The sequence below is a fragment of the Augochlora pura genome, chromosome 2 (assembly GCF_028453695.1).
Source record: "Augochlora pura isolate Apur16 chromosome 2, APUR_v2.2.1, whole genome shotgun sequence".
NCBI classification, from domain to species: Eukaryota; Metazoa; Arthropoda; class Insecta; order Hymenoptera; family Halictidae; genus Augochlora; species Augochlora pura.
Genome location: NC_135773.1, coordinates 5,501,057 through 5,520,015, shown reverse-complemented (window position 1 = coordinate 5,520,015; position 18,959 = coordinate 5,501,057). Strand labels below are relative to the sequence as shown.

General features: G+C 34.7%; 2 protein-coding genes across 9 annotated transcripts; one reads left to right on the top strand and one right to left on the bottom strand.

Annotated features, from left to right (window-relative positions):
- The first annotated feature begins 1,023 nt into the window (after nt 1–1,023).
- LOC144478541 (uncharacterized) lies at nt 1,024–14,165 on the top strand. Of its 8 annotated transcripts, none has more exons than XM_078196545.1 (4): nt 1,024–1,255; nt 1,784–2,431; nt 2,593–2,669; nt 2,742–14,165. In XM_078196545.1, exons 2-4 carry the CDS (start codon nt 2,256–2,258, stop codon nt 11,909–11,911), a joined length of 9,423 nt encoding a protein of 3,140 aa, XP_078052671.1. In that variant the 5' UTR covers nt 1,024–1,255; nt 1,784–2,255; the 3' UTR covers nt 11,912–14,165. The 8 variants fall into 8 exon arrangements, with proteins under 8 accessions (XP_078052671.1, XP_078052667.1, XP_078052669.1 ...); XM_078196541.1 differs by having other exon boundaries at nt 1,024–1,969; nt 2,214–2,431; XM_078196543.1 differs by having other exon boundaries at nt 1,024–2,022; nt 2,214–2,431.
- A 267-nt stretch (nt 14,166–14,432) lies between these two features.
- Pi3k59f (phosphatidylinositol 3-kinase 59F) lies at nt 14,433–18,328 on the bottom strand. Its single transcript, XM_078196112.1, has 10 exons — nt 18,085–18,328; nt 17,638–17,832; nt 17,135–17,564; nt 16,909–17,004; nt 16,251–16,802; nt 15,685–16,160; nt 15,428–15,616; nt 15,186–15,361; nt 15,046–15,120; nt 14,433–14,976 (listed from the first exon to the last, which is right to left on the bottom strand). The coding sequence occupies exons 1-10, from the start codon at nt 18,153–18,155 to the stop codon at nt 14,576–14,578; spliced, it is 2,661 nt and encodes an 886-aa protein (XP_078052238.1). The 5' UTR covers nt 18,156–18,328; the 3' UTR covers nt 14,433–14,575.
- Nucleotides 18,329–18,959: the final 631 nt, after the last annotated feature.

Genomic DNA, 18,959 nt, shown 5'->3' with positions numbered 1-18,959 from the left:
TTTAAAAGGATCAGCCGCGAAACGTATACGTATTCAATCAGTATTGTATGCACATACTATGTGCGACTTCGATCTTGAGCTTGTCGTTTTTCCATAATTTGTCAATTAAAGAATATGCTGCCCATAATCCATATTGTCTACTTCGAACGAACATAACAACATTAAGTGAATAAATAAATTTACAGTTTATGGGAACTATCTTCGATTTTAATGGCCTTAAAATATTTTTTCAAGATCATTATTCTAAAAAGCTTTTTATTATTATTATTATTATAATTTATTGATTATAATGAGCCCTGTGTATAATATTTATGTGTCCGGAGCGTAATATGCGTCAGCACGGAATTTTAAATTAAAATAATGGCATGTAGCGATTGTTGGAATGCATATATACAAATAAGTAAAAATACACAGTAAATCACTTTGCAAAGTTTTTCGATCCGGGTACAGTCATGTGTACTTAGAATATCGAAAGATTACGAAGATATATTCGAGTTAATATTCCATCGTAAATGAATAAAATAATAATAATAATAAAATAATAATCATATATGTAATATATTATCTTTCTCTTTCGCACTTGTGTAATGTAAATCTGAGGCGTCAGATCTGAATTAGGTCTTGAACACTGAAAACAATATAAATCATCCCTTTTAAATTGTTTCTCTAGTACATATATATATATATAGTTGTTATTATTACATTGAGTTCCTAATGCGATTTAATGTGTCGCTCTCTCTCTCTCTTTCTCTCTTTCTTACTTTTTTCGAATACAAGGAAAACCAAAGCCTATTACATGTATTTATAGGAAGAAATTGATTGGAAAGATGACCTCAAAAATATATTTAAAGATCATTAAAATCGGACGTGGCTCCTTCCAACCGCATGTTTATTTAATAATAATTTTTTAAACAGCAGATTACAAAATCGAAGAACAATCAAAATAAAATGAGCGACGTGAAAGGTTATTGACGCGCAATAGTTGGCAGAACTGCCGGATCGAGAATCTCGATCAACGAGAGAGAAGGAAGCATCCATCTACACATCCATCCATCCACCGTACGGAGCCCCGTTGCACGTCGGGAAACTGAACATGTACGTACGTCGTACGAGCGACGTAGAGCGTTGAATGTGTCGATTACGTTCGGGGTTGGCTTGCACTTTTCGCGGTTGTATGTGCGCGCAGCAACGTCGCGTGGTCAGCGATCGAGGTGCTCGCGAAGGTTTCTAGTGTGTAGTGACTGGGTGATAAGAGGTGAGCCGAAAAGAGAAACTTGTTCTTTTCTTGGGACGCTCGCCAATTCAGGAGGTGTACAATTCTATCGCGGCGTCGTTCTAACAAACAGCCGGGAGAGCCGCGACATTCACAATAGTGCATCTGTGTGTGAAAACACATCCAATCACGGAATTCGCGGGCTAAGATGCCCGACGTGGCTCCCGCGGACAACGTCGGCATCGAGACCAGGGTCAACGAAGCGGTGCACGACGAGTGGAGCGACGCTCGCTCCTGGTTTCCCGCGAATACACGTCCGATCCAATTTTCACGTCCGTTCGTACATATGGGCAAAAAGTTAATTATATTTTGAAACGACGAACAGTGCTCACGTAAATTAACTGGCTGTTTCGTGTGAATATTTCTGTCCGTTGTGGTAGCATGTATTGTTGCTGCACTGTACCAAGATAACAACGACAATTTTATTAACATACCCATTCATACGTTCACTTCTAACAGACTATGTTGGACATTAAATATTAACGTAAATGTTTATGGTGCAATCAATAGATCTGGATGGACATAGAATTATTTGGAGCTCTGTAAATGTTTCCTCTGGAGAACTTAATAATAACTGAGCTGTCTCTCACATTTACACTGTGGAAAAACTGTATGGAGAGACTGAAAGTGTTTTAACAAGTTACACACATATTTTAAGTTCGATAAGCCATAGAATGAAGGAAACATAATCAAAAGGTGCACGGAAACTTACATGAATCTGTAGTTTCTTTGGGAACCACATTTGTTTTGTATGGTCTCTTATATGAATAATGTTTAGTTTTCAATAAAGTTAAACTAATTATCATTGACGCGTATTAAGATTATATTTCAATCGGTACATTTCATCTTTTTTATATGGTATAAATATCGAAGCATCTAGTAGTAAAGTTACCTGTCAAAATAACAAATATAAAAAGGAACATAATAATTTTAAACTTAGATGCTGATATTGTGAAGGAGTAAAACTGAAAAGCTCTTTAAGATGTGTGAACAAACAGAAATCAATTACTTGGACGGTGACATAGTATGGGTAAAACTTGGAGCTTGTTGGTGGCCAGGACAAGTTACCGGGTTCCATAATTTACCTAAGGACATTCAAGATGAATTCCAAAAGAAGCCTTTAATAGCTGCTGTAAAGTTCTTTCAAGAAGACACCTAGTAAGCGCTTTATCATTAATATTGTTTTGGTAATATCAATTCATCTGTTTATATATACACTGTAGTTTCAGTATGTAGGTATTTAAACATTTGATATATTTATTCTGTCTATTTACATAATTTATATATTGTGATTAATACAGAATTTTTATTATTTTCAGCGAATTTGTAAAAAACTATCAACAAATTTACAAATATAACTGTACACAAAAAGATGAATTCATCAAGAAAGGACTTGGTATACTTCTTTTCATATCATAATCTTTCATGTCAAATATCATTTCTTATTATAAATTTATTAAATTTGCAGATAAATATAGAAGCAAAAGCAAAGATGGCTCTCGGTATATGGATAAATTCCCTGGAGATGTTGAAATGGCTGAAAAGTTAACTGGAGGTGATCCAGATATACTGAATCATGATAAATTTTGTCCTGAGGAAAAGCCAAACATATCAGCATTATTTGGAGATAAAAAAGTTACAAAGAAAAAAAAGGAACGAGAGGATACTCCTAGAAGAAGCGATTCTATGGAAGTTGTAAGGAAGATAACGCACCCACGATTTTTGAAGGAAAGCGACCATGAAGTTAGAATTCGACAACAGCCTAGCAGTTTACCATCAACACCAAATAATACCGGTTCTCCGCAATATCCTTGTCATTTATGTAATTTCACTTCTTCTCGCGTCAATGTTATTATCTGTCATATCAAAAGTCATAGGTCTGGAAATTCCCCAATGTCAAAAACAAAGGTGAAAACTTATTCTCAGTATAGGGGTAGACACTCGGATGTAGAAACGCCGAAAAGAAAATACGTGAAAAAAGATAAAAGTCAATCGAGCAGAAGTAAGAGTAGTGGGGAATCAGCAAAAAGGAAACAAATTAAACAAAATGAAAAAGCTGCTAAAAAGAAGAAAACTGATCCTAAAATTCGTGACACTATATTGGCAGATTGGGAAGATGAATCTGATGAAGATATTAGTCTGAATCAGAGTAAACAATCTGAATCAACATCTGTGAATAATTCACCAACGAAAAGTCACTTTGATCTTGATAAATCGGAAAAATCTGATCAAAAGAATAATACACTACCGGATCCTAATGAAATTATTGCAGAAGCTGAAAAATTACTTAAAGAAACAGAGAAATTGACATCAATTAATATATTGGAACACTCTGAAACGGATAATATTGATATATCAAAAAATTTTAAATCAAATCTTTTCGATAAGCAATCTGATCAGGAGAAAGACACAACATCTGATGTTGAAATCAACGAATCTGCCAATAAATCACAGAAAGGAAAAGAATCTTTCAATTCTGATAATGAAAGTAAATACAATACATCCAACAAAGATGATAGGAAGTCATTATTATCTTGTTTTGATTTTCATGAAGAGGAGTTATCTATACCTCCAGTAAGGAAAAAAGCCCGCGCATTTCACCAAAAGAAAGAAATCATAAAAGAATTTGAAATGAGTCAAGCTTTAAAAACAGAACAAGAGAAAGAAGCAGAAAATAAAGCTGCAGACGAGGATAATAATATTAAGTTAAATGAAAATGAAAAGATGGATGCACTGTTATCTTTAGGCGTAAAGGATTTGGAGAAATACGGGAAGAGCAAAAAATCTGTAGAAGAGGACAAATCGATGAAAAATGAAGCTGGAAAACTCACAGAAAAATTACAATCTGAAAAAATGTCAACAAATGTGCAGAAATCTGCAGTTAGTGATGCTAAAACAGACTTAAAAGTCATAGAAATATTTGAGGCTGAAAAGTCCGAAGATGAATGTAAAGTTGTAACTTCTCCAAAACCAGAAACACAAGAAGTTCCTAAAACAAATGCCGAAGTAGAATTAACAGAAGATAAAGAACTAAGTGCGCAAAGCAAAGCTATTGTTGATAAACCAACGGAGTGTAAAAGCATGGATATCGATCATGAAAATAGAGAAAGTACAGAGCAACCCTCAAAAGAAATGGATGAAGTTTCTTCCGAGCGATTCACTACCGAAACAGAAGACGAAACGGTTTCTGAATCAGCTGACACGCTTCCTGATCAAAGCGAGAATTCTGATGCAGACATGCTGGATCAAGATCAGGGACCCAATTCTGCGATTGCTAATACTTTACTAAACAATGATCAATTAAATATTACTCCGCAAGGAAGAAAGCGTAGGGGTCGACCAAGGAAGTCAGAATCTTTACATAGTACCAGTGGCAATACTAGTGGGAACGAAAGTCCAAGAATAAGAGATAGTAGAAGCAGTCAAAAGCTGTTAGAAAAGTTTGAAGTCGAAAGGAGAATTTCGGAATCTGACAGTGAACGTTCCTACAGCGGAAGAAAACGGAAACCGAATAAAAAATATTTAGAATCTGACATATATGTGCAGGACTTAGATCAAAGAATATATAAGACTGATGAAAGCCAATCTGAAAGTGAGGAGAAGAGTACTGAAAAAGGGAAAGGTAAAACAAAGAAAAATAAAAAATTGTCAACAATCGATACGAAAATAAATGAAAGGGTTGAGCTTGAAGAACAAAAAGAATTAGAAATCTCTTGCAATGTGTCGACTGTAGCTGAGAATAATATTAATTCTTCTAGCATTGAATTACAAGACAATTTAAATGAAAAAGATACACGCAAAGATGAAATCATTAAGGAAGTAGACACAAAAGACAGTGACAATCAAGTTTCCAGTGAAATTTATGAAAAAATGTCTTTAGGAGAAAAAGATTTACAAACAAACACGTCTGTCTTTTCCGAAGATACAAAATCTCAGGTAGTAGAATATGTTTCCGAAACTAAGGATACAATACTTGAACCTGAAAACACAAAAGACATTACAATGGAGACTGAAGAAAATTTGTTAAGTTCCAGTGAGGTTCGTACAGAAAAATTGAGAACTCAAAATGTAGAAACTAGTACTACAATTGAGCCGGAAATTTCAACAGAAAAAGAAATTACTCCACAAACAGATACTTTAAAGTCTGTTGAGATGTTGCCACCGAAAAAGTCACAGATTAAGAAGTTTGAGTTATCACAAATTGATTTTTTTGACTCGGATGCTACTGTTAATAAAGCTAATATAGAACCCGAATTAGACAGCGGGCAGGAAAAATTAAAACCTGCAAAAATAATTAAGAATGATGCGAGTACAGATGAACCGCAATCTTTGAAAGAGAAAGAAGACTTATTTTCTGAGAAACTAGAGTCAGATACCAAAAATGAGGATACTATAAAAGAAGTACCAAAAGGAGAGACAAAAATCCAAAGTATTGAAGAGGCTATATCAGTAAACGAAGAAGTTCATCAAACCGAAACAGAAACCTCTGACATTCAGAAGCAAGGATTAAAATTAGAAAGCTTGGAACCGGTATTTAAAGATGCAGCAAACGAGCAACAATCTTTAAAGAAATCGGCTATGCAAACAAGGTACAAAGGAAAATTTACTCCAGAAACAGGTGCTAAATCAAAGAAGGATAAAGAGCTATTTATTGAAGAAAAGTCATCAAATACATTTCAAGAAGCTTTCTTGAAGACTTTGCACATAGACAAGAAAAAAGGAGGATCAGATGATTCTGATGTGACTTGGAAGGGAAAGAAGGGTAAAAGATTAATGAAGAAGAAACTTGAAGAAGATATGGATGCAACAAATACTACTGTTGAGACAATCCCAGAAATGAAAACTAACGAAGAGTCACCAAAAAAGATTGAAAATTTATCTAATATTCACGCTGAAGAAACTAATTCACAGATTACGGTTATGAGCAATTTTGAAGGTATAGAAGTAGTAGTTGATCAAAACGTTGAAATTGATACAAAAGCAGATGATACCATGATTCAAAATGTAGATCAACTTGCTTCGTCATCAAGTGAACTTGACAATACATCTAAGTCATTACCGGAATCATCTTCTATTGAAGAGACTTCGAAATCTATTAACATTGACATACAAAAGGTGGATGAATCTTCAAGAATGTCAACATCCACGCCATCACCATCGTCCGACATTGCGGTACCAGTGAAGAAACGTGAGATGCCTCGAATAATTGAAAATGTTACGTTAACCGAACCTATGCAGATTTTAAAATCAAAATTGTTGGATAAATTTCCACAAAAAGGTATAAAGCATAAACTAGAAACAGAAAGCACAAAAAGGTGTGATCAGAAAACAGGTCCAAAGGCAAAAGTGATGAAAATCGAATCTCTGTCATCAAACACTAAAACGAAAACTGGTTCAAAAGTAACATCCCACATGTCGTTGACAAAAAAGCTGCAAGTGTTAAAAGCTGAAGAAGCAGAAACTGCTGCAATGATGGAAGCACAAAATGAACAGTTGAATTTAAAAACTTCAAAAGTTTCTACCTCAGTAGCTGCAACTGAGAAATTCATTCAACAAAGTTCTCAGAGCCTGGCAGATATGGAATTAGATATAAACTCAATGCCATTTGTTCTTAGTGAAGATGTTTTGACACCAGAGAACATAGAACAAATGCCTGTCGTAATATCCTCTATCATACCTGCATCAAGTACAATACCAGCCACACTATCTTTCACCCCTACGACTCAGATAATGTCATCTACTCAAACTCAATACAAATTAAGTGAAAATGCAACTGAAGTATCGCCTACAAAGAAAAAGAGTGGTACTCCAGCTATCTTGAAGAACAAAAGTAAAGCTAAACCTACAATTACTAGTATAAAAACAGTAGTACCTCCATTAACTGGCGGAGTAAAAGGTATTAAATTTCAAAGTACTCCAGCAACAAGCAAAGTTCCCCCTCTTTTAACACAAAAAAGCTCACCAGGTAAATATGTAGTGCTGCAAACATCTGGAGGACAACAGTTACGTTATAGTGTTCAAGGTAAACCTGGCACTCAACAAAAAATTGCTATACCAACCGGTAAAGCTGCTGGAAATGCACAAGTAGTTCAGCAAGGTGGTAAAGTAGTTATTTTAACATCAGCGCAGTCTGGGCAGACCAAAATGTTACCCTTAAATATCGCTAAAACTTTAGGTAACAAAGTGCAGAGAATTATGACTAGTAAAGGACAAGTACTTTGTCCTATTAGTCCACAAGGTATTATAAATTCAAAAACGGTAATTGCTCCGAAAGGTGATAACGTATCTCCAACGACGTCAAAACTTCCTGCAGGTCATAAAATTATTAATACACAAGGTATAATAACATCAAAAGGTGTACTGACTCCGATTTCAGGAACCATTGGTAAGACTGCTCTGCTGGGAACATTGTCTCAGGGGATTCTTACAAAAGGTGGAATTTATACACCAATAAGTGCTTCTACTTTAGGTGGGAAAACGATAATTGGATCAAAGACCTTAGTCACAAAAGGTGCGACCATTTTGTCTTCACAGAATTTAGGTACTTCTAAAGCTATTTTAACTCCAATATCTCAAGCTATTAGTGGGAAAACAATTTTAAATCCTCAAGGTATCAGCTCTAAAGCTACCGTTCTGACGCCAATAACAGGACAGCAAGTGAAAGCAATTGCAGCAAAAAGTCCATCCAAAGGCAGTAAAGTACAGTATCAGTCTGTACAGCAAAAAGTGCAATTACCTATGCTACAGAAATCACAGAAGGTTGCAATGTCTTCTTCACAAGGAAGATCTACACAATTGAAGGGTGCAGCGAATACAGTTGTGTTGCAGAATCCTGTCCCTACACAAAAGACTGGGCAAGGAAAGAGAATAATTAAACAAACGGTGGTGCAACAAGGTTCTCCAATGCAAAATATTACAACTCAAAGCGGTAGTCAGCAAACGATGCGTATGAATCCACAGATTCAAAAAGGTAAAGGTGTGCCTACATCGACTATACAAAAAGTTATTGCACCTCGTGGTGGACGGCAATCAAAGGCACAACAAAAAATCGTTGTTCAAAAAGTGCAAGAACCAGCAATCGCAGCTGTACAGAACATTCAGACAAAACAAACAGTTGCAGGGTCACTAGCAAGTGTACCAGGTATGTCTAAAATGACTCAACAAAAGCATTCTGTTACACCCAATAAATCTAATACGAAAGGTCATGCAATAAGTAAAAGTACACAACAACAAAAGAATTTGTTGAATATAGCAATGAACTCGGCAACTACAGCTAATGTAAGTACAACTATCTCTGCTTCTTTGTCTCTTCCACCATTAGAACCTATTGAACCCGAAAAGAAATTGAAAGTGGAAACTATACTCTCTGAAACTATGCAAAAGGAACCTAAAGCAGATAAGTTCAGCATTGAGAAAGGTGGTGAAGCAGAAAAGGTGGATGAATCGAAAATAACTACGCAGCCGCAAATAATGGCCTTACCAACCGAGAGTAGTGACGGAACGCAAACTTACGTTTTAGTAACCATTGATGAACAGGGACAGATACAGCCACTTGACAATAATGCTCTTATGTCGTTAGAAGGTACGACGCAAAATCCAGATGGTACAAGAACATTGTACATAGATCCTAGTTCGTTAGGAGAGGCAGGTACATTAGACAATATTGTTTTACAATTTGACAATGGCGTACTACCAAACATTCAGACTAGTTCTACAGAACCCACTCAGACGATTATATCAGAAAGTTTCCCCACTTCAGAAGTAATACCAACATCGAATCAAGATATTCTAGCAGCTGCTCTAGCTAATACAGATTTCCAACAAGAAATCAATTTGTCAGAGAATCCAGCTGGAAATGTGATGACTGCTGGCTTAACTCAAACGAGTTTGATAAACCAGACTATTTTACAATCGACTATAATCCCTCCTACAGAACCGATTTCTTCTCCTTCTGTACTCGAGACCTCGTTGACCTTAAATCAACCTATAATGACTCCGCTAGAGGTGCCTAGTAATTTACCTATACAGTCAGAAACAACACCTACTTCGACTGTGACGACCATACCAACTTCTCTCGAGTTGCCGATAACTATAACTAATCCTAGTATTTCTTATATTTCAACGGGAGAAGCACAAATTCAGATTCCTGGTAATTCTATGCCAGATATCGGAGAGATCATGGAAAGTTCGAACACAGCCGAAATTACAAGAACAGATGTTCCAGTAACTACTCAGTATCTAGTGTTGCCGAATTTAGAAAGTAATATATCCACAGAATCTCATAAAGAGCAGAACAATGCTACTTCAGTGCCCAGTGTCTCATATTCAGTTTCGATACCAAATAGTATAGTTATACAAACTTCGCAAGTGCAGACTACCCCGTCGATGCCTATAATAGATGACACCTACACAGAAAATGTTCAATTTAGTTCAACCGTAGAACCATCGATAAAAACAGAGCAGTCTTTCGTAGACGTGGCTGTTTCAGAAATGCTTGTCTCAAAACCACCCACTTCTACGGAATGTGTACAATCGCAAGACACTACTGTAACATTAGACATGGACATATCTCAAGATGACTCTCCAGCTTCTCAAGAACCCATTGTATCAACGAATGAGCCTGGTATTTTGGATGGAAAACATAACTCGGAAGCACCTTTAGAAGAAGTATATTCTTCTCAAGAAGCACCCATAAAATCGGAAGAGATGGTTTTACAAGCTTCGGCACATAAAGAGGACACTAGTCCTGATGTAACAATGGGTGAGAAAAACGAAGAGGTTAGTAATAATGATAATACAGTACATGTGGATATTTCAGAACAACCAGACGAATCTATTCAAACGAGCAGTAATACATCTGTAATGGATGAAACTGCTTTAGTCACATCTGAATCCAGTGTAAAAATGTCGCCTGTAGAGCATACGAGCTTTGAAGTATCGGATTCGAATGAAATAAATGCAGATGCATCGCAAGAATCAGAGAATGTAAAGAAACTGGAAGAACTGACTTTCGATGAACAACCTGACAATAAAGTTCACTCTCCTGTAGTGCAGGAACAAGCACCAACATCCAACGAAGTGGAAGTTGTTCAAGAAGCGGCTCAAATTTTGCCTGCAGAATCATTAAACCGTTTAGATGAACAAGGTATAAATATGGATGAAGCAATGGAATCTAAAATTTATGCTGCGAGTACAGTAAAGGAACTAGAAGTCTGTCAAGGAGATGAGCCATCTTCTCAAGGAGAATCAGGTATAGCTCAAAGAAACTTGGATTTGCAATTCGACGAGGCAAATTCAGAGACTAGTCATGAAACACCGTCACAGTCGTATGAACAATTTGGTGTAGCAGTGACTACCGACTCTACCGATTTACCGAGTCAATCAGCTACGAAATCAGAGAACTCGAGGGAACCATCGCAATCGATAACATATGAACCTATGGAAACAGACGAAGAAGCCATTGTCACAGAGCCGCCGAGTCAATCGTTTGAGCATTCAAAGATGAACGAGGCTTCTCAATCATATGAAACTTCTACGGAAGAAAATACGAATGCGCCTACTCAATCATTTAATGAACTCATGCAAAGTCAAGAGGAAAGAGCGACTATGGATGAAGGAATAGATGATCAAACGTTCCCGACGCAAAGCTACGATGTAGGAAAGGCAGAAAATATTTCAGAGACTTTAGAAACCGACACTGAAATTAGTCAAGAGGGTAATATGCCGTCTCAGTCTAATGACATTGGTGCTGATGGTATTGGTACGTCCTCAGTCTCTACTAATAATTCAGGACTGAATGAGGACGAAACAGCGAGTTCATCTTACGTACCGGAAACTCCTGAGAATCAGGAAAGAGACCCAGACCAAGAAAGTGCAATAAGTACGTCGTCCTGTGAGATACCACCTTGTGCAGAATTAAATATCGCGTCATCCAGTGCAGAGCATACAATTATCCATGACAATGGAGTACCTGAAATACCTACATCATCATACAATTTAAATCCAGACATTACATCAACTCATGTAGATTCTGTGCCGACCTCTAGCTACGAAGAACAAAATGTCTCAACTTCTTATGAGGTGCCGATTTCGATGCCCGGCCTAGAAGAGACACCTTCCCAAAACTTCGTCACTGAAAGTACAGATCATAGAAATGAGCCTTCTAGTTACTATGCTCACCATCAGGAAGTAACAGCGAGTTATTATGAACCGGTTGGCCAAGAAACAAACTCTAGGTTGGACGAAGATCCACAAGAGGAAGTTACTCCCAGTTATTATGAGGGTAACCCTCAGGAAGCGAGCCAGAGTTATTTTAATCCAGAAGAAGCTACACCGAGTTATTCTAGCCATAATGTTTCTCCTAGTTATTATGATCACAGACCAGAGAGTGAAGCCAGTCAGAGCTACTATTCTACAGATGATATAGAGAAAAGTGAACAATCCTCATCACAGAATATTGAAGCATCTCAAAGCTTTTATCAGGAACAATCGGATGAATTAAAATTAAGACAACAAGGAGAAGCTACCCCAACGTATACTGAAAGATATCCAGTTGATTACACATTGGAGAATTCCCCCATAGAAAGGCACGATCTTGTAGAAAGTTCTGTACCAGCCACAAGGCCTACAGAGAGGTAATACATTATGATGGATAATAGCATTATGCTATGAGGAGAGTCCTTGTTTTTATAGACTATTGGACATTGCAGCCATTGATAGATAAACTCGAGTCTATTTTCAAATGTAAATATAATATTAAGATGATAAGTGACTAAATGTAAGGTTATAATTAGATTCTTATTATAATTTATAACTATTAAATAAATATATATATATATATATTTACATTTATACATGTATATATATATATATAAAATATACAATATATGTATGTATGTATATATATGTATATGTATATATATATATATGTATGTACGTATGTATACATGTAACAATATGTGCAAATATATATATATCGACAACGGATTTAATCCGTACATAGAATTCGATATGTAAGCACATTGTAATTAACAAAAAGAGATATGGTTTCATTGCAAAAACACTATGATCTTATCATTATTTGGTATGTTGAGGTATTATTGATACTTCGGTATGACGTATCCATAACTTCTCTTTTTCACTCTCTCTCTCTCTCTCTCTCTCTCTCTCTCTCTCTCTCTCTCTCTCTCTCTTTCTCCTAATTATGTTAATACTTTGGCATATGACAACTTTCTTACTATCATACGTTTTTAAATATCATATGCATGCAATGTGTATATTGTAAAATTTCGCTGTGGATCATTGGGGTAGTAGTAAATCCTATGAATCGCTCGTTTTGCATTATATAATTGTTGCAACGAAAATACTATTCGCTCTATTAATAATTCGTTTTGCAATTATGTCCAACGAGTTCAGATAAAATGGTTATAAAATATTTATACATTGTCACAATTTTTTATTAAAAAGAGTAATCAAAGTTACTGCTACTCCATAGAGTTGAATTTTAATGAGCGAACTTCTTTGTCAAATGCCCAAGAACAGGGCTTGAGTGATTGTATAAAAAAATAAATGCACAATATATCTTCAATAAAGTACTAATAATGTACGCCCTAAAATATTTGTAAAATACACAAGTAAAGACTTTTGGGCTATCATTCGAAGACTTAATTTTTCATATAAGTTCTTCACTATCCGTACTTTTCGCTCAATGAACTGCCTGTTGATAGAAATTTTTAATGTTGTAAGTAATCACAGGTGTGTATGATTGAGCGGATCTAAGGATCGTGTTATTAGTCGTACAGTGTTTACTTTGTAGGTACTAGTTTACATTTACGAGAAACAAACAGCCTATTATTTCATCTATAATGATGTGTAACCTGTGTGTTGATGCTATGTAAAGGATAAAAGGGTTTTAATAGAAAATCTGTCATGTTTGAGTCGAATTCACGCCCTGTTAGGAACTATAGTATTTAATTACACTATTCGGATAATTCTTGTTACAAACGAATCATCGATTATGTCAGAAGGACACTATATTTCTGTAATATATTTAAATTAATCGGAATATTGCATAATTTATTTATGAACTAATTAGTATGATATGCCGGTAAAATGTATATTTTAATAAGCGTTTCCTGATATGAGTTGAAACAAATGATATGTCCAAGATAATTTGTGGATCTCAAACAAGACAGATTTGCTATTGTATCCTAATAGAAATGATTATATTATATTCTTTATAAACTCATGTTATCAAAAATAAATTTGTTTTTATTTCCCGTGGCGTTTTCAATTATGGTCACGTATGTATATATTATTGTCAAGGGAAAATATATTAATTAAAAGTTATTAATGTTTTGTGAAAATAAGGAACAAACTTGATAGAATGTTTTTTGGGTAAACGTAGAAAAAATCAATTTTGCAAAAGATGGACTGAATTGTTAATATTAATCAACCCTTAAATTTTTGGATATGTATATATTTGTGCACGTACGTTGTATTGTATGTATACATGTATGTATAATGTACCTGCATAAATATACGTGCATATATATCTTCCACTTAAAGATGTTACATTAAAAGGATTTATGTACGTATGAATAATATATCATAGTTCGAGATGGAAAAATTATAGTTACATTTTTTATCAAAAATTTTCTGATACAATCGTCAGGTGGGATATATATACAGAATACATATTGCTTCATTGAAGTTATAAAGTGTAAGTGACATAAAGTGATACTAATTAAAATAGCATTGCTGCGTTCTTATATCAATAACAATTTGATATTTTCATCACTAACAATAATTAGCTTTTTATTTCTACAGTGTGCACGACATACAAGATTGTAACTAAGAGATAAAATAAATATATGAATATTTACGTAACAGATTATATGTATACTGAATATGTTTTTGGTGACTTATTATTTCATAATATCCCATTACTGTAATCTTTTTTTTTTTTAAGGAACGATATTTAATATTGCTTCGAGCTGTTGTAGTAATTCAGAAAGAAGTAACTTATTTAAAATATATTCCTTATAAACATGAAGATCTAACTTTTTTATCAATATCTAGATTATATAACATTAATTTAAAGGAAATAATTCATATGCAGTTTAAAAGGATTGTAAAAAGTGTGACGCAACTATTTGTTATTATCAAAGATTTATTACCTAAAGTAATCCCAAAATACAATAAATTATATTAGATTTATAGACATATGGTCATTTATATACAATATATTATAATTGCAATAGGAAGGAACACAGTCTTTGTGATCATTATATTGATTTAAATTTATTTCCGCCAATACTGTGCGAACTTATGTAATTGTTCCACTAACGCTGCCATTACAGCTGTTACTGACAAGTCCAAAAGATTGTGCACATAATGTACTGCTTCCTCGTCACTCAAATCCAAACGCAATTTATCTTGAACTTTTTTCACAGCTTTGTCGGGCTCTAACGCTATATCTGGTACACTGGCATCAACCATTAACGAAAATAAATTTAATATCAAATTCGCGTGTCTGCGCAAATGCAAAAACGCAGTATAACATTGTTTTCGAAACTCATGATAATGTTCCGATCCTACACCTCCCATTGCTTCTACCATTTCTTTGCTTAATTTCATTGGTGGTGGTAAAGGTTTCGGATCTCTGCCCAAAATATAACCAAAATCTATATGAAAGAGTTTTCCTGCAATATAAATATCAATTAAGTTATTCATGATTATCAACGTCTTTATTTTATAATTTTAAAGTTTACCTGAAGTTGTCAAAAGCAAATTATCTAAATGTCGGTCACCAACACCAAGCACGTATGTAATAATACAATAGCCAGCTAAAATATAAGTAATTTATGTAAATCACAATAATGTAAATAATTTCCTAAATATATGTACTCACCACAACTTCGTACATAAGTATCCATAACTTCAGGTACAACACCATAGGGACCAGTTTCAGAAGGATGATGTTTACGAAAGAAACTCAATATAGAACCCTCACTAGCTAGAACTTCTGCAACCGTTGTAGATTCAATAAATTGTAAAAATCCATGTCTAGTACTTGTTGCGAGTACTCTGAAAATAAATTAATTTTCACTTTAAATAACATAATATATCATAAACGAGTCCAAAAATTCTTACCTGTATGGTGTAAGTTTTAAATCTAAATTTTCTCTTCTTAATAATTTATCCATAAGTGCTATTGTTTGTAAGATTAATTGATCTTGTCGTAGATCATCACCATGTTTAAAAATTGCAATATATTCGCTATTGTCTGTTGTTAGAAATGTTAATTTTGAGGGCATAAGTGCTGACTTAAAAAGACTCGCTCTAAAAGCAATAAAATTTATAATTAGAAATGAATATTTTCTAAAATTAAAAGTAAAAGATTACTATACTTTTCCGGGATGATGCCTTTAATACAAATTTCTGGATCCAAGGGGAAAGGTATTGGTTCAAAATTCGAAAAATTAATTTTGAATGCTGGATCAGGATCAGCCAGTAAAGCCCTGAGTCTATCAGTTTTCTTTTTACGATTTCCACTTTCCCTTGCTACTGCTTTCACAAGAGCTACTAACTGGTCAATGAATATTTTCTGACGTAAAAGAAATGCTCTTCTTTTTTGCCAAACAGCATTTCCTTGAGCTAGCATTGTCGAGAACATTGCCATTACAGTAATGTACATTTCTTTAACGCGCGTGTCTTGTTTTGCACTTATGGCTGGGTCATTTTGATCTTCGCACTCGATTGAAAGATACCAGTAAAAATAATTTGCCAATGTGGTATTCTGACATGCACGAGTGATTAGAAAAGATGCTAAATCCATAAGGGAATCTTGATTTATTGAGAATTTCCCACTCTCTGATTCACTGAACTGTAAATTAGGCATACTATGTGTAATAAGTCAAAAATTCAATTTCTATTTTATAACACTATTTGTAACCATAAGTTATGAGACACTTACATTTATTATAGGTGTTGCAGAAGAATCATGCATCTGAGTATCTCTATCTATTTTCTCAACTTTTTCAGATTCTTTTTCTTTCATTAGTGTTTGATGTGCTCTTTTAATACTTTCAAAATCTTCATACTTTAAAGCTTGTACCAACTGTAATAGGTATAACATCAAGTCATCATCAGGGGCTTGATTTAATCGAGCTATGGCATATCTTCTAACAGCTGGATGAGTAAATGCTGGTCCAAGCAATTCTAACGCATCTTCAGGATCTGGTGGAGCCCATAATGCCAACATTTCTAATGCCTGTCGTTCTTCTCCAGCAACTTTCCAATTCACGCATTTAACAAATTTCGTTAAAGCTTTATTTTGACTGGATAAATAAAACCTATATTTCCAAATTAGGTCCTGCTCCTCAGTAGACAGTGCTGTTGTTGGGGGATAACTTAATATTATATTTAAAGCATCTCGCACACTTGAAGTTGGTTTCAGTTCTCTAGTATGTCCTCCACTGCGTAAACTACGAGCCAATTTATGATGTTTTGCTTCCACAAGATTTTCCTAATAATAATATATTGATGATAAAAAGCTGATACATTTATTAAAAAATATTCGTGAAAGTTTGAAAATATTTTTGTATAAAGAATAATTAAATAATTAAATATACTTGTAAAATCTCATAATCGGGAAGAGTTACAACATCTGGTTGTGATCTATGTTGTACAACCTCATCTCCATCCTTTTCGTAATATACTATGGAATACTAAAGTAAAAGAATTTATATTAATATAATAAAACTATAAATAGTGTATACACAGTGATGCACAACAATAATAAAACTTAAACTTTGATTTTGATGTCAATAAATTTATGGATCATGAAGTTTTACTTACCGGTATACCGTCCATGGTAGCTTCTGGCAACTCAATCATTAAGTACAAATACTCAGATGCTCTCTTCTCTCTTTCATTAATCAGTTCAATTTCCCTGAATGTTAATCTATCCAGCCAATCAACTTTATTCATTTGCCCGTATCTATGTTTCTTCACAAGTTTTGCTAATCGCTGCATTTGTTCTTTCCCATGATCCCTAGTCTTTCCTGGAGTACTAGTCAACATACTACCATCTGCTTCTACTCCTGGCCACACTCTAAGGTCTAGCATTCCCTGTCGAAATACACCATGTTTTCCAAATAAAGATATTGTGGTACCTCCCACTGGTAGCTGCCTTCCTGGTCCAGCACAATCATAAAGACTTATACATAACTGAGCATCCCTTGGTAAATCAGAATAAGAAATGGGTAATGTCACCCATTGATTCCAGCTATAAAGAAATTAATAAGCAAATCAAAGTTTTCTATATAACAAAACATTATATAAAATAGTGTTATACATACTTCCAACGTGAAGTAAAATGTTTGTAAGCTGTGTGGACAGGTAAAGCAAGAGGTCTGCCGCCAGCCCACACCTGTAGGGAAGCTGCTAAATCTCCACGTCCGCCATTGACACCATACAGCCCAGAATATTTTAATAGAGGGTCTATAAGTAATTTATCATACTCTGGTCTCTGTCTTTTACCTTCTAAAGTGCCTCTAAAAAATTGTAACGTATTAAGATAATTTACATAAGGAAGATTCATTCTAGAGTCATGCGTATGGTGATTAAAAATTTAAGTGTCTATTCGTCATCGGGATTATATGTCATAATCCGATCTCATACTCGACGGTACTGTTAATGATCCACTTGTTTTCATTACTAAAATATTTCATAATGCCCTCGTAGTAACCTGATACCAGCTGATACTGACGTTTAATGTATTCAACACACTTACAATCGAATCTTACATTTTAATTTGTATCTTCGTATCTAAAGATGAACTGTACACGTAGAAAAACTTATCATTAATATCTTCCATGGTAATATAATTTACGAAATTCCACGCTGAACGCGTTCGACTACTTTACATTTAACATTATTCTACCGCGTCTTCTGTGGTTAGGTACACTTAGGTACGTACATAGCTGCACATACTACGTGAAAACATTCTAATGGACAGATGGAGATCGCGGAAAAATTATCACATCGTGACATCTATGACGTTTTCGATAACATATTTCTCTTGTACAAAACATATCCAGTACCATAGACTATGTATCAGAGTAGACTGGTCATTACATGTGGTTTCATGTTACATGTTTTGAAATACCGATACCACTAAAAAAGAGGGTTTTTCTCCCGCTTTCTGCCTAAATAAAACAGTAAGCTAGTGAATTACGTATGATAGCAGCACAAAAATTTCGTTTCTATTTAACTGTACATCAATCTTTCAATTCAAGAATTGAAAGAGTGCAGCGAATTGCTGTGCGTTGATTGTGCGAGCTGTGGCCAAAAGGTGTGCAGGAATAGGCTCATAGCTGTATGATTAAAATTATCCAGCTTCTCGCAAAGTCCCTAGATATCTCAAAAAATTTTTTGGACATTTCTCGAGAAGGATAAGTGAGTAATTAAAACTTATCGGCGAACAAGTATGGGCAATTAAAGAGTAAATTTTTGAGCTGTGTTCAATTAATATGGATTAATATGATGTGTCACTTTCACACGGATGACAAAAAAGGCGATACGATACAAGGTTTGAGCGGATTGTAAGTTTGTACTGTGATAGATGACACTGTGATTATCTTCAATTGAAATAACATACTTATCAATTGTGTCAAATTTC

Coding starts and splice junctions, on each gene's coding strand:
- Pi3k59f (XM_078196112.1), bottom strand. CDS start 18,155: ATGGAAGATATTAATGATAAGTTTTTCTACGTGTACAGTTCATCTTTA. Junction 17,565..17,637: donor CATTTTACTTCACGTTGGAA/GTATGTATAACA, acceptor ATTTCTTTATAG/CTGGAATCAATGGGTGACAT. Junction 15,121..15,185: donor TACTTATGTACGAAGTTGTG/GTGAGTACATAT, acceptor CTTATATTTTAG/CTGGCTATTGTATTATTACA.
- LOC144478541 (XM_078196545.1), top strand. CDS start 2,256: ATGTGTGAACAAACAGAAATCAATTACTTGGACGGTGACATAGTATGG. Junction 2,432..2,592: donor TTCTTTCAAGAAGACACCTA/GTAAGCGCTTTA, acceptor TATTATTTTCAG/CGAATTTGTAAAAAACTATC. Junction 2,670..2,741: donor ATTCATCAAGAAAGGACTTG/GTATACTTCTTT, acceptor TTAAATTTGCAG/ATAAATATAGAAGCAAAAGC.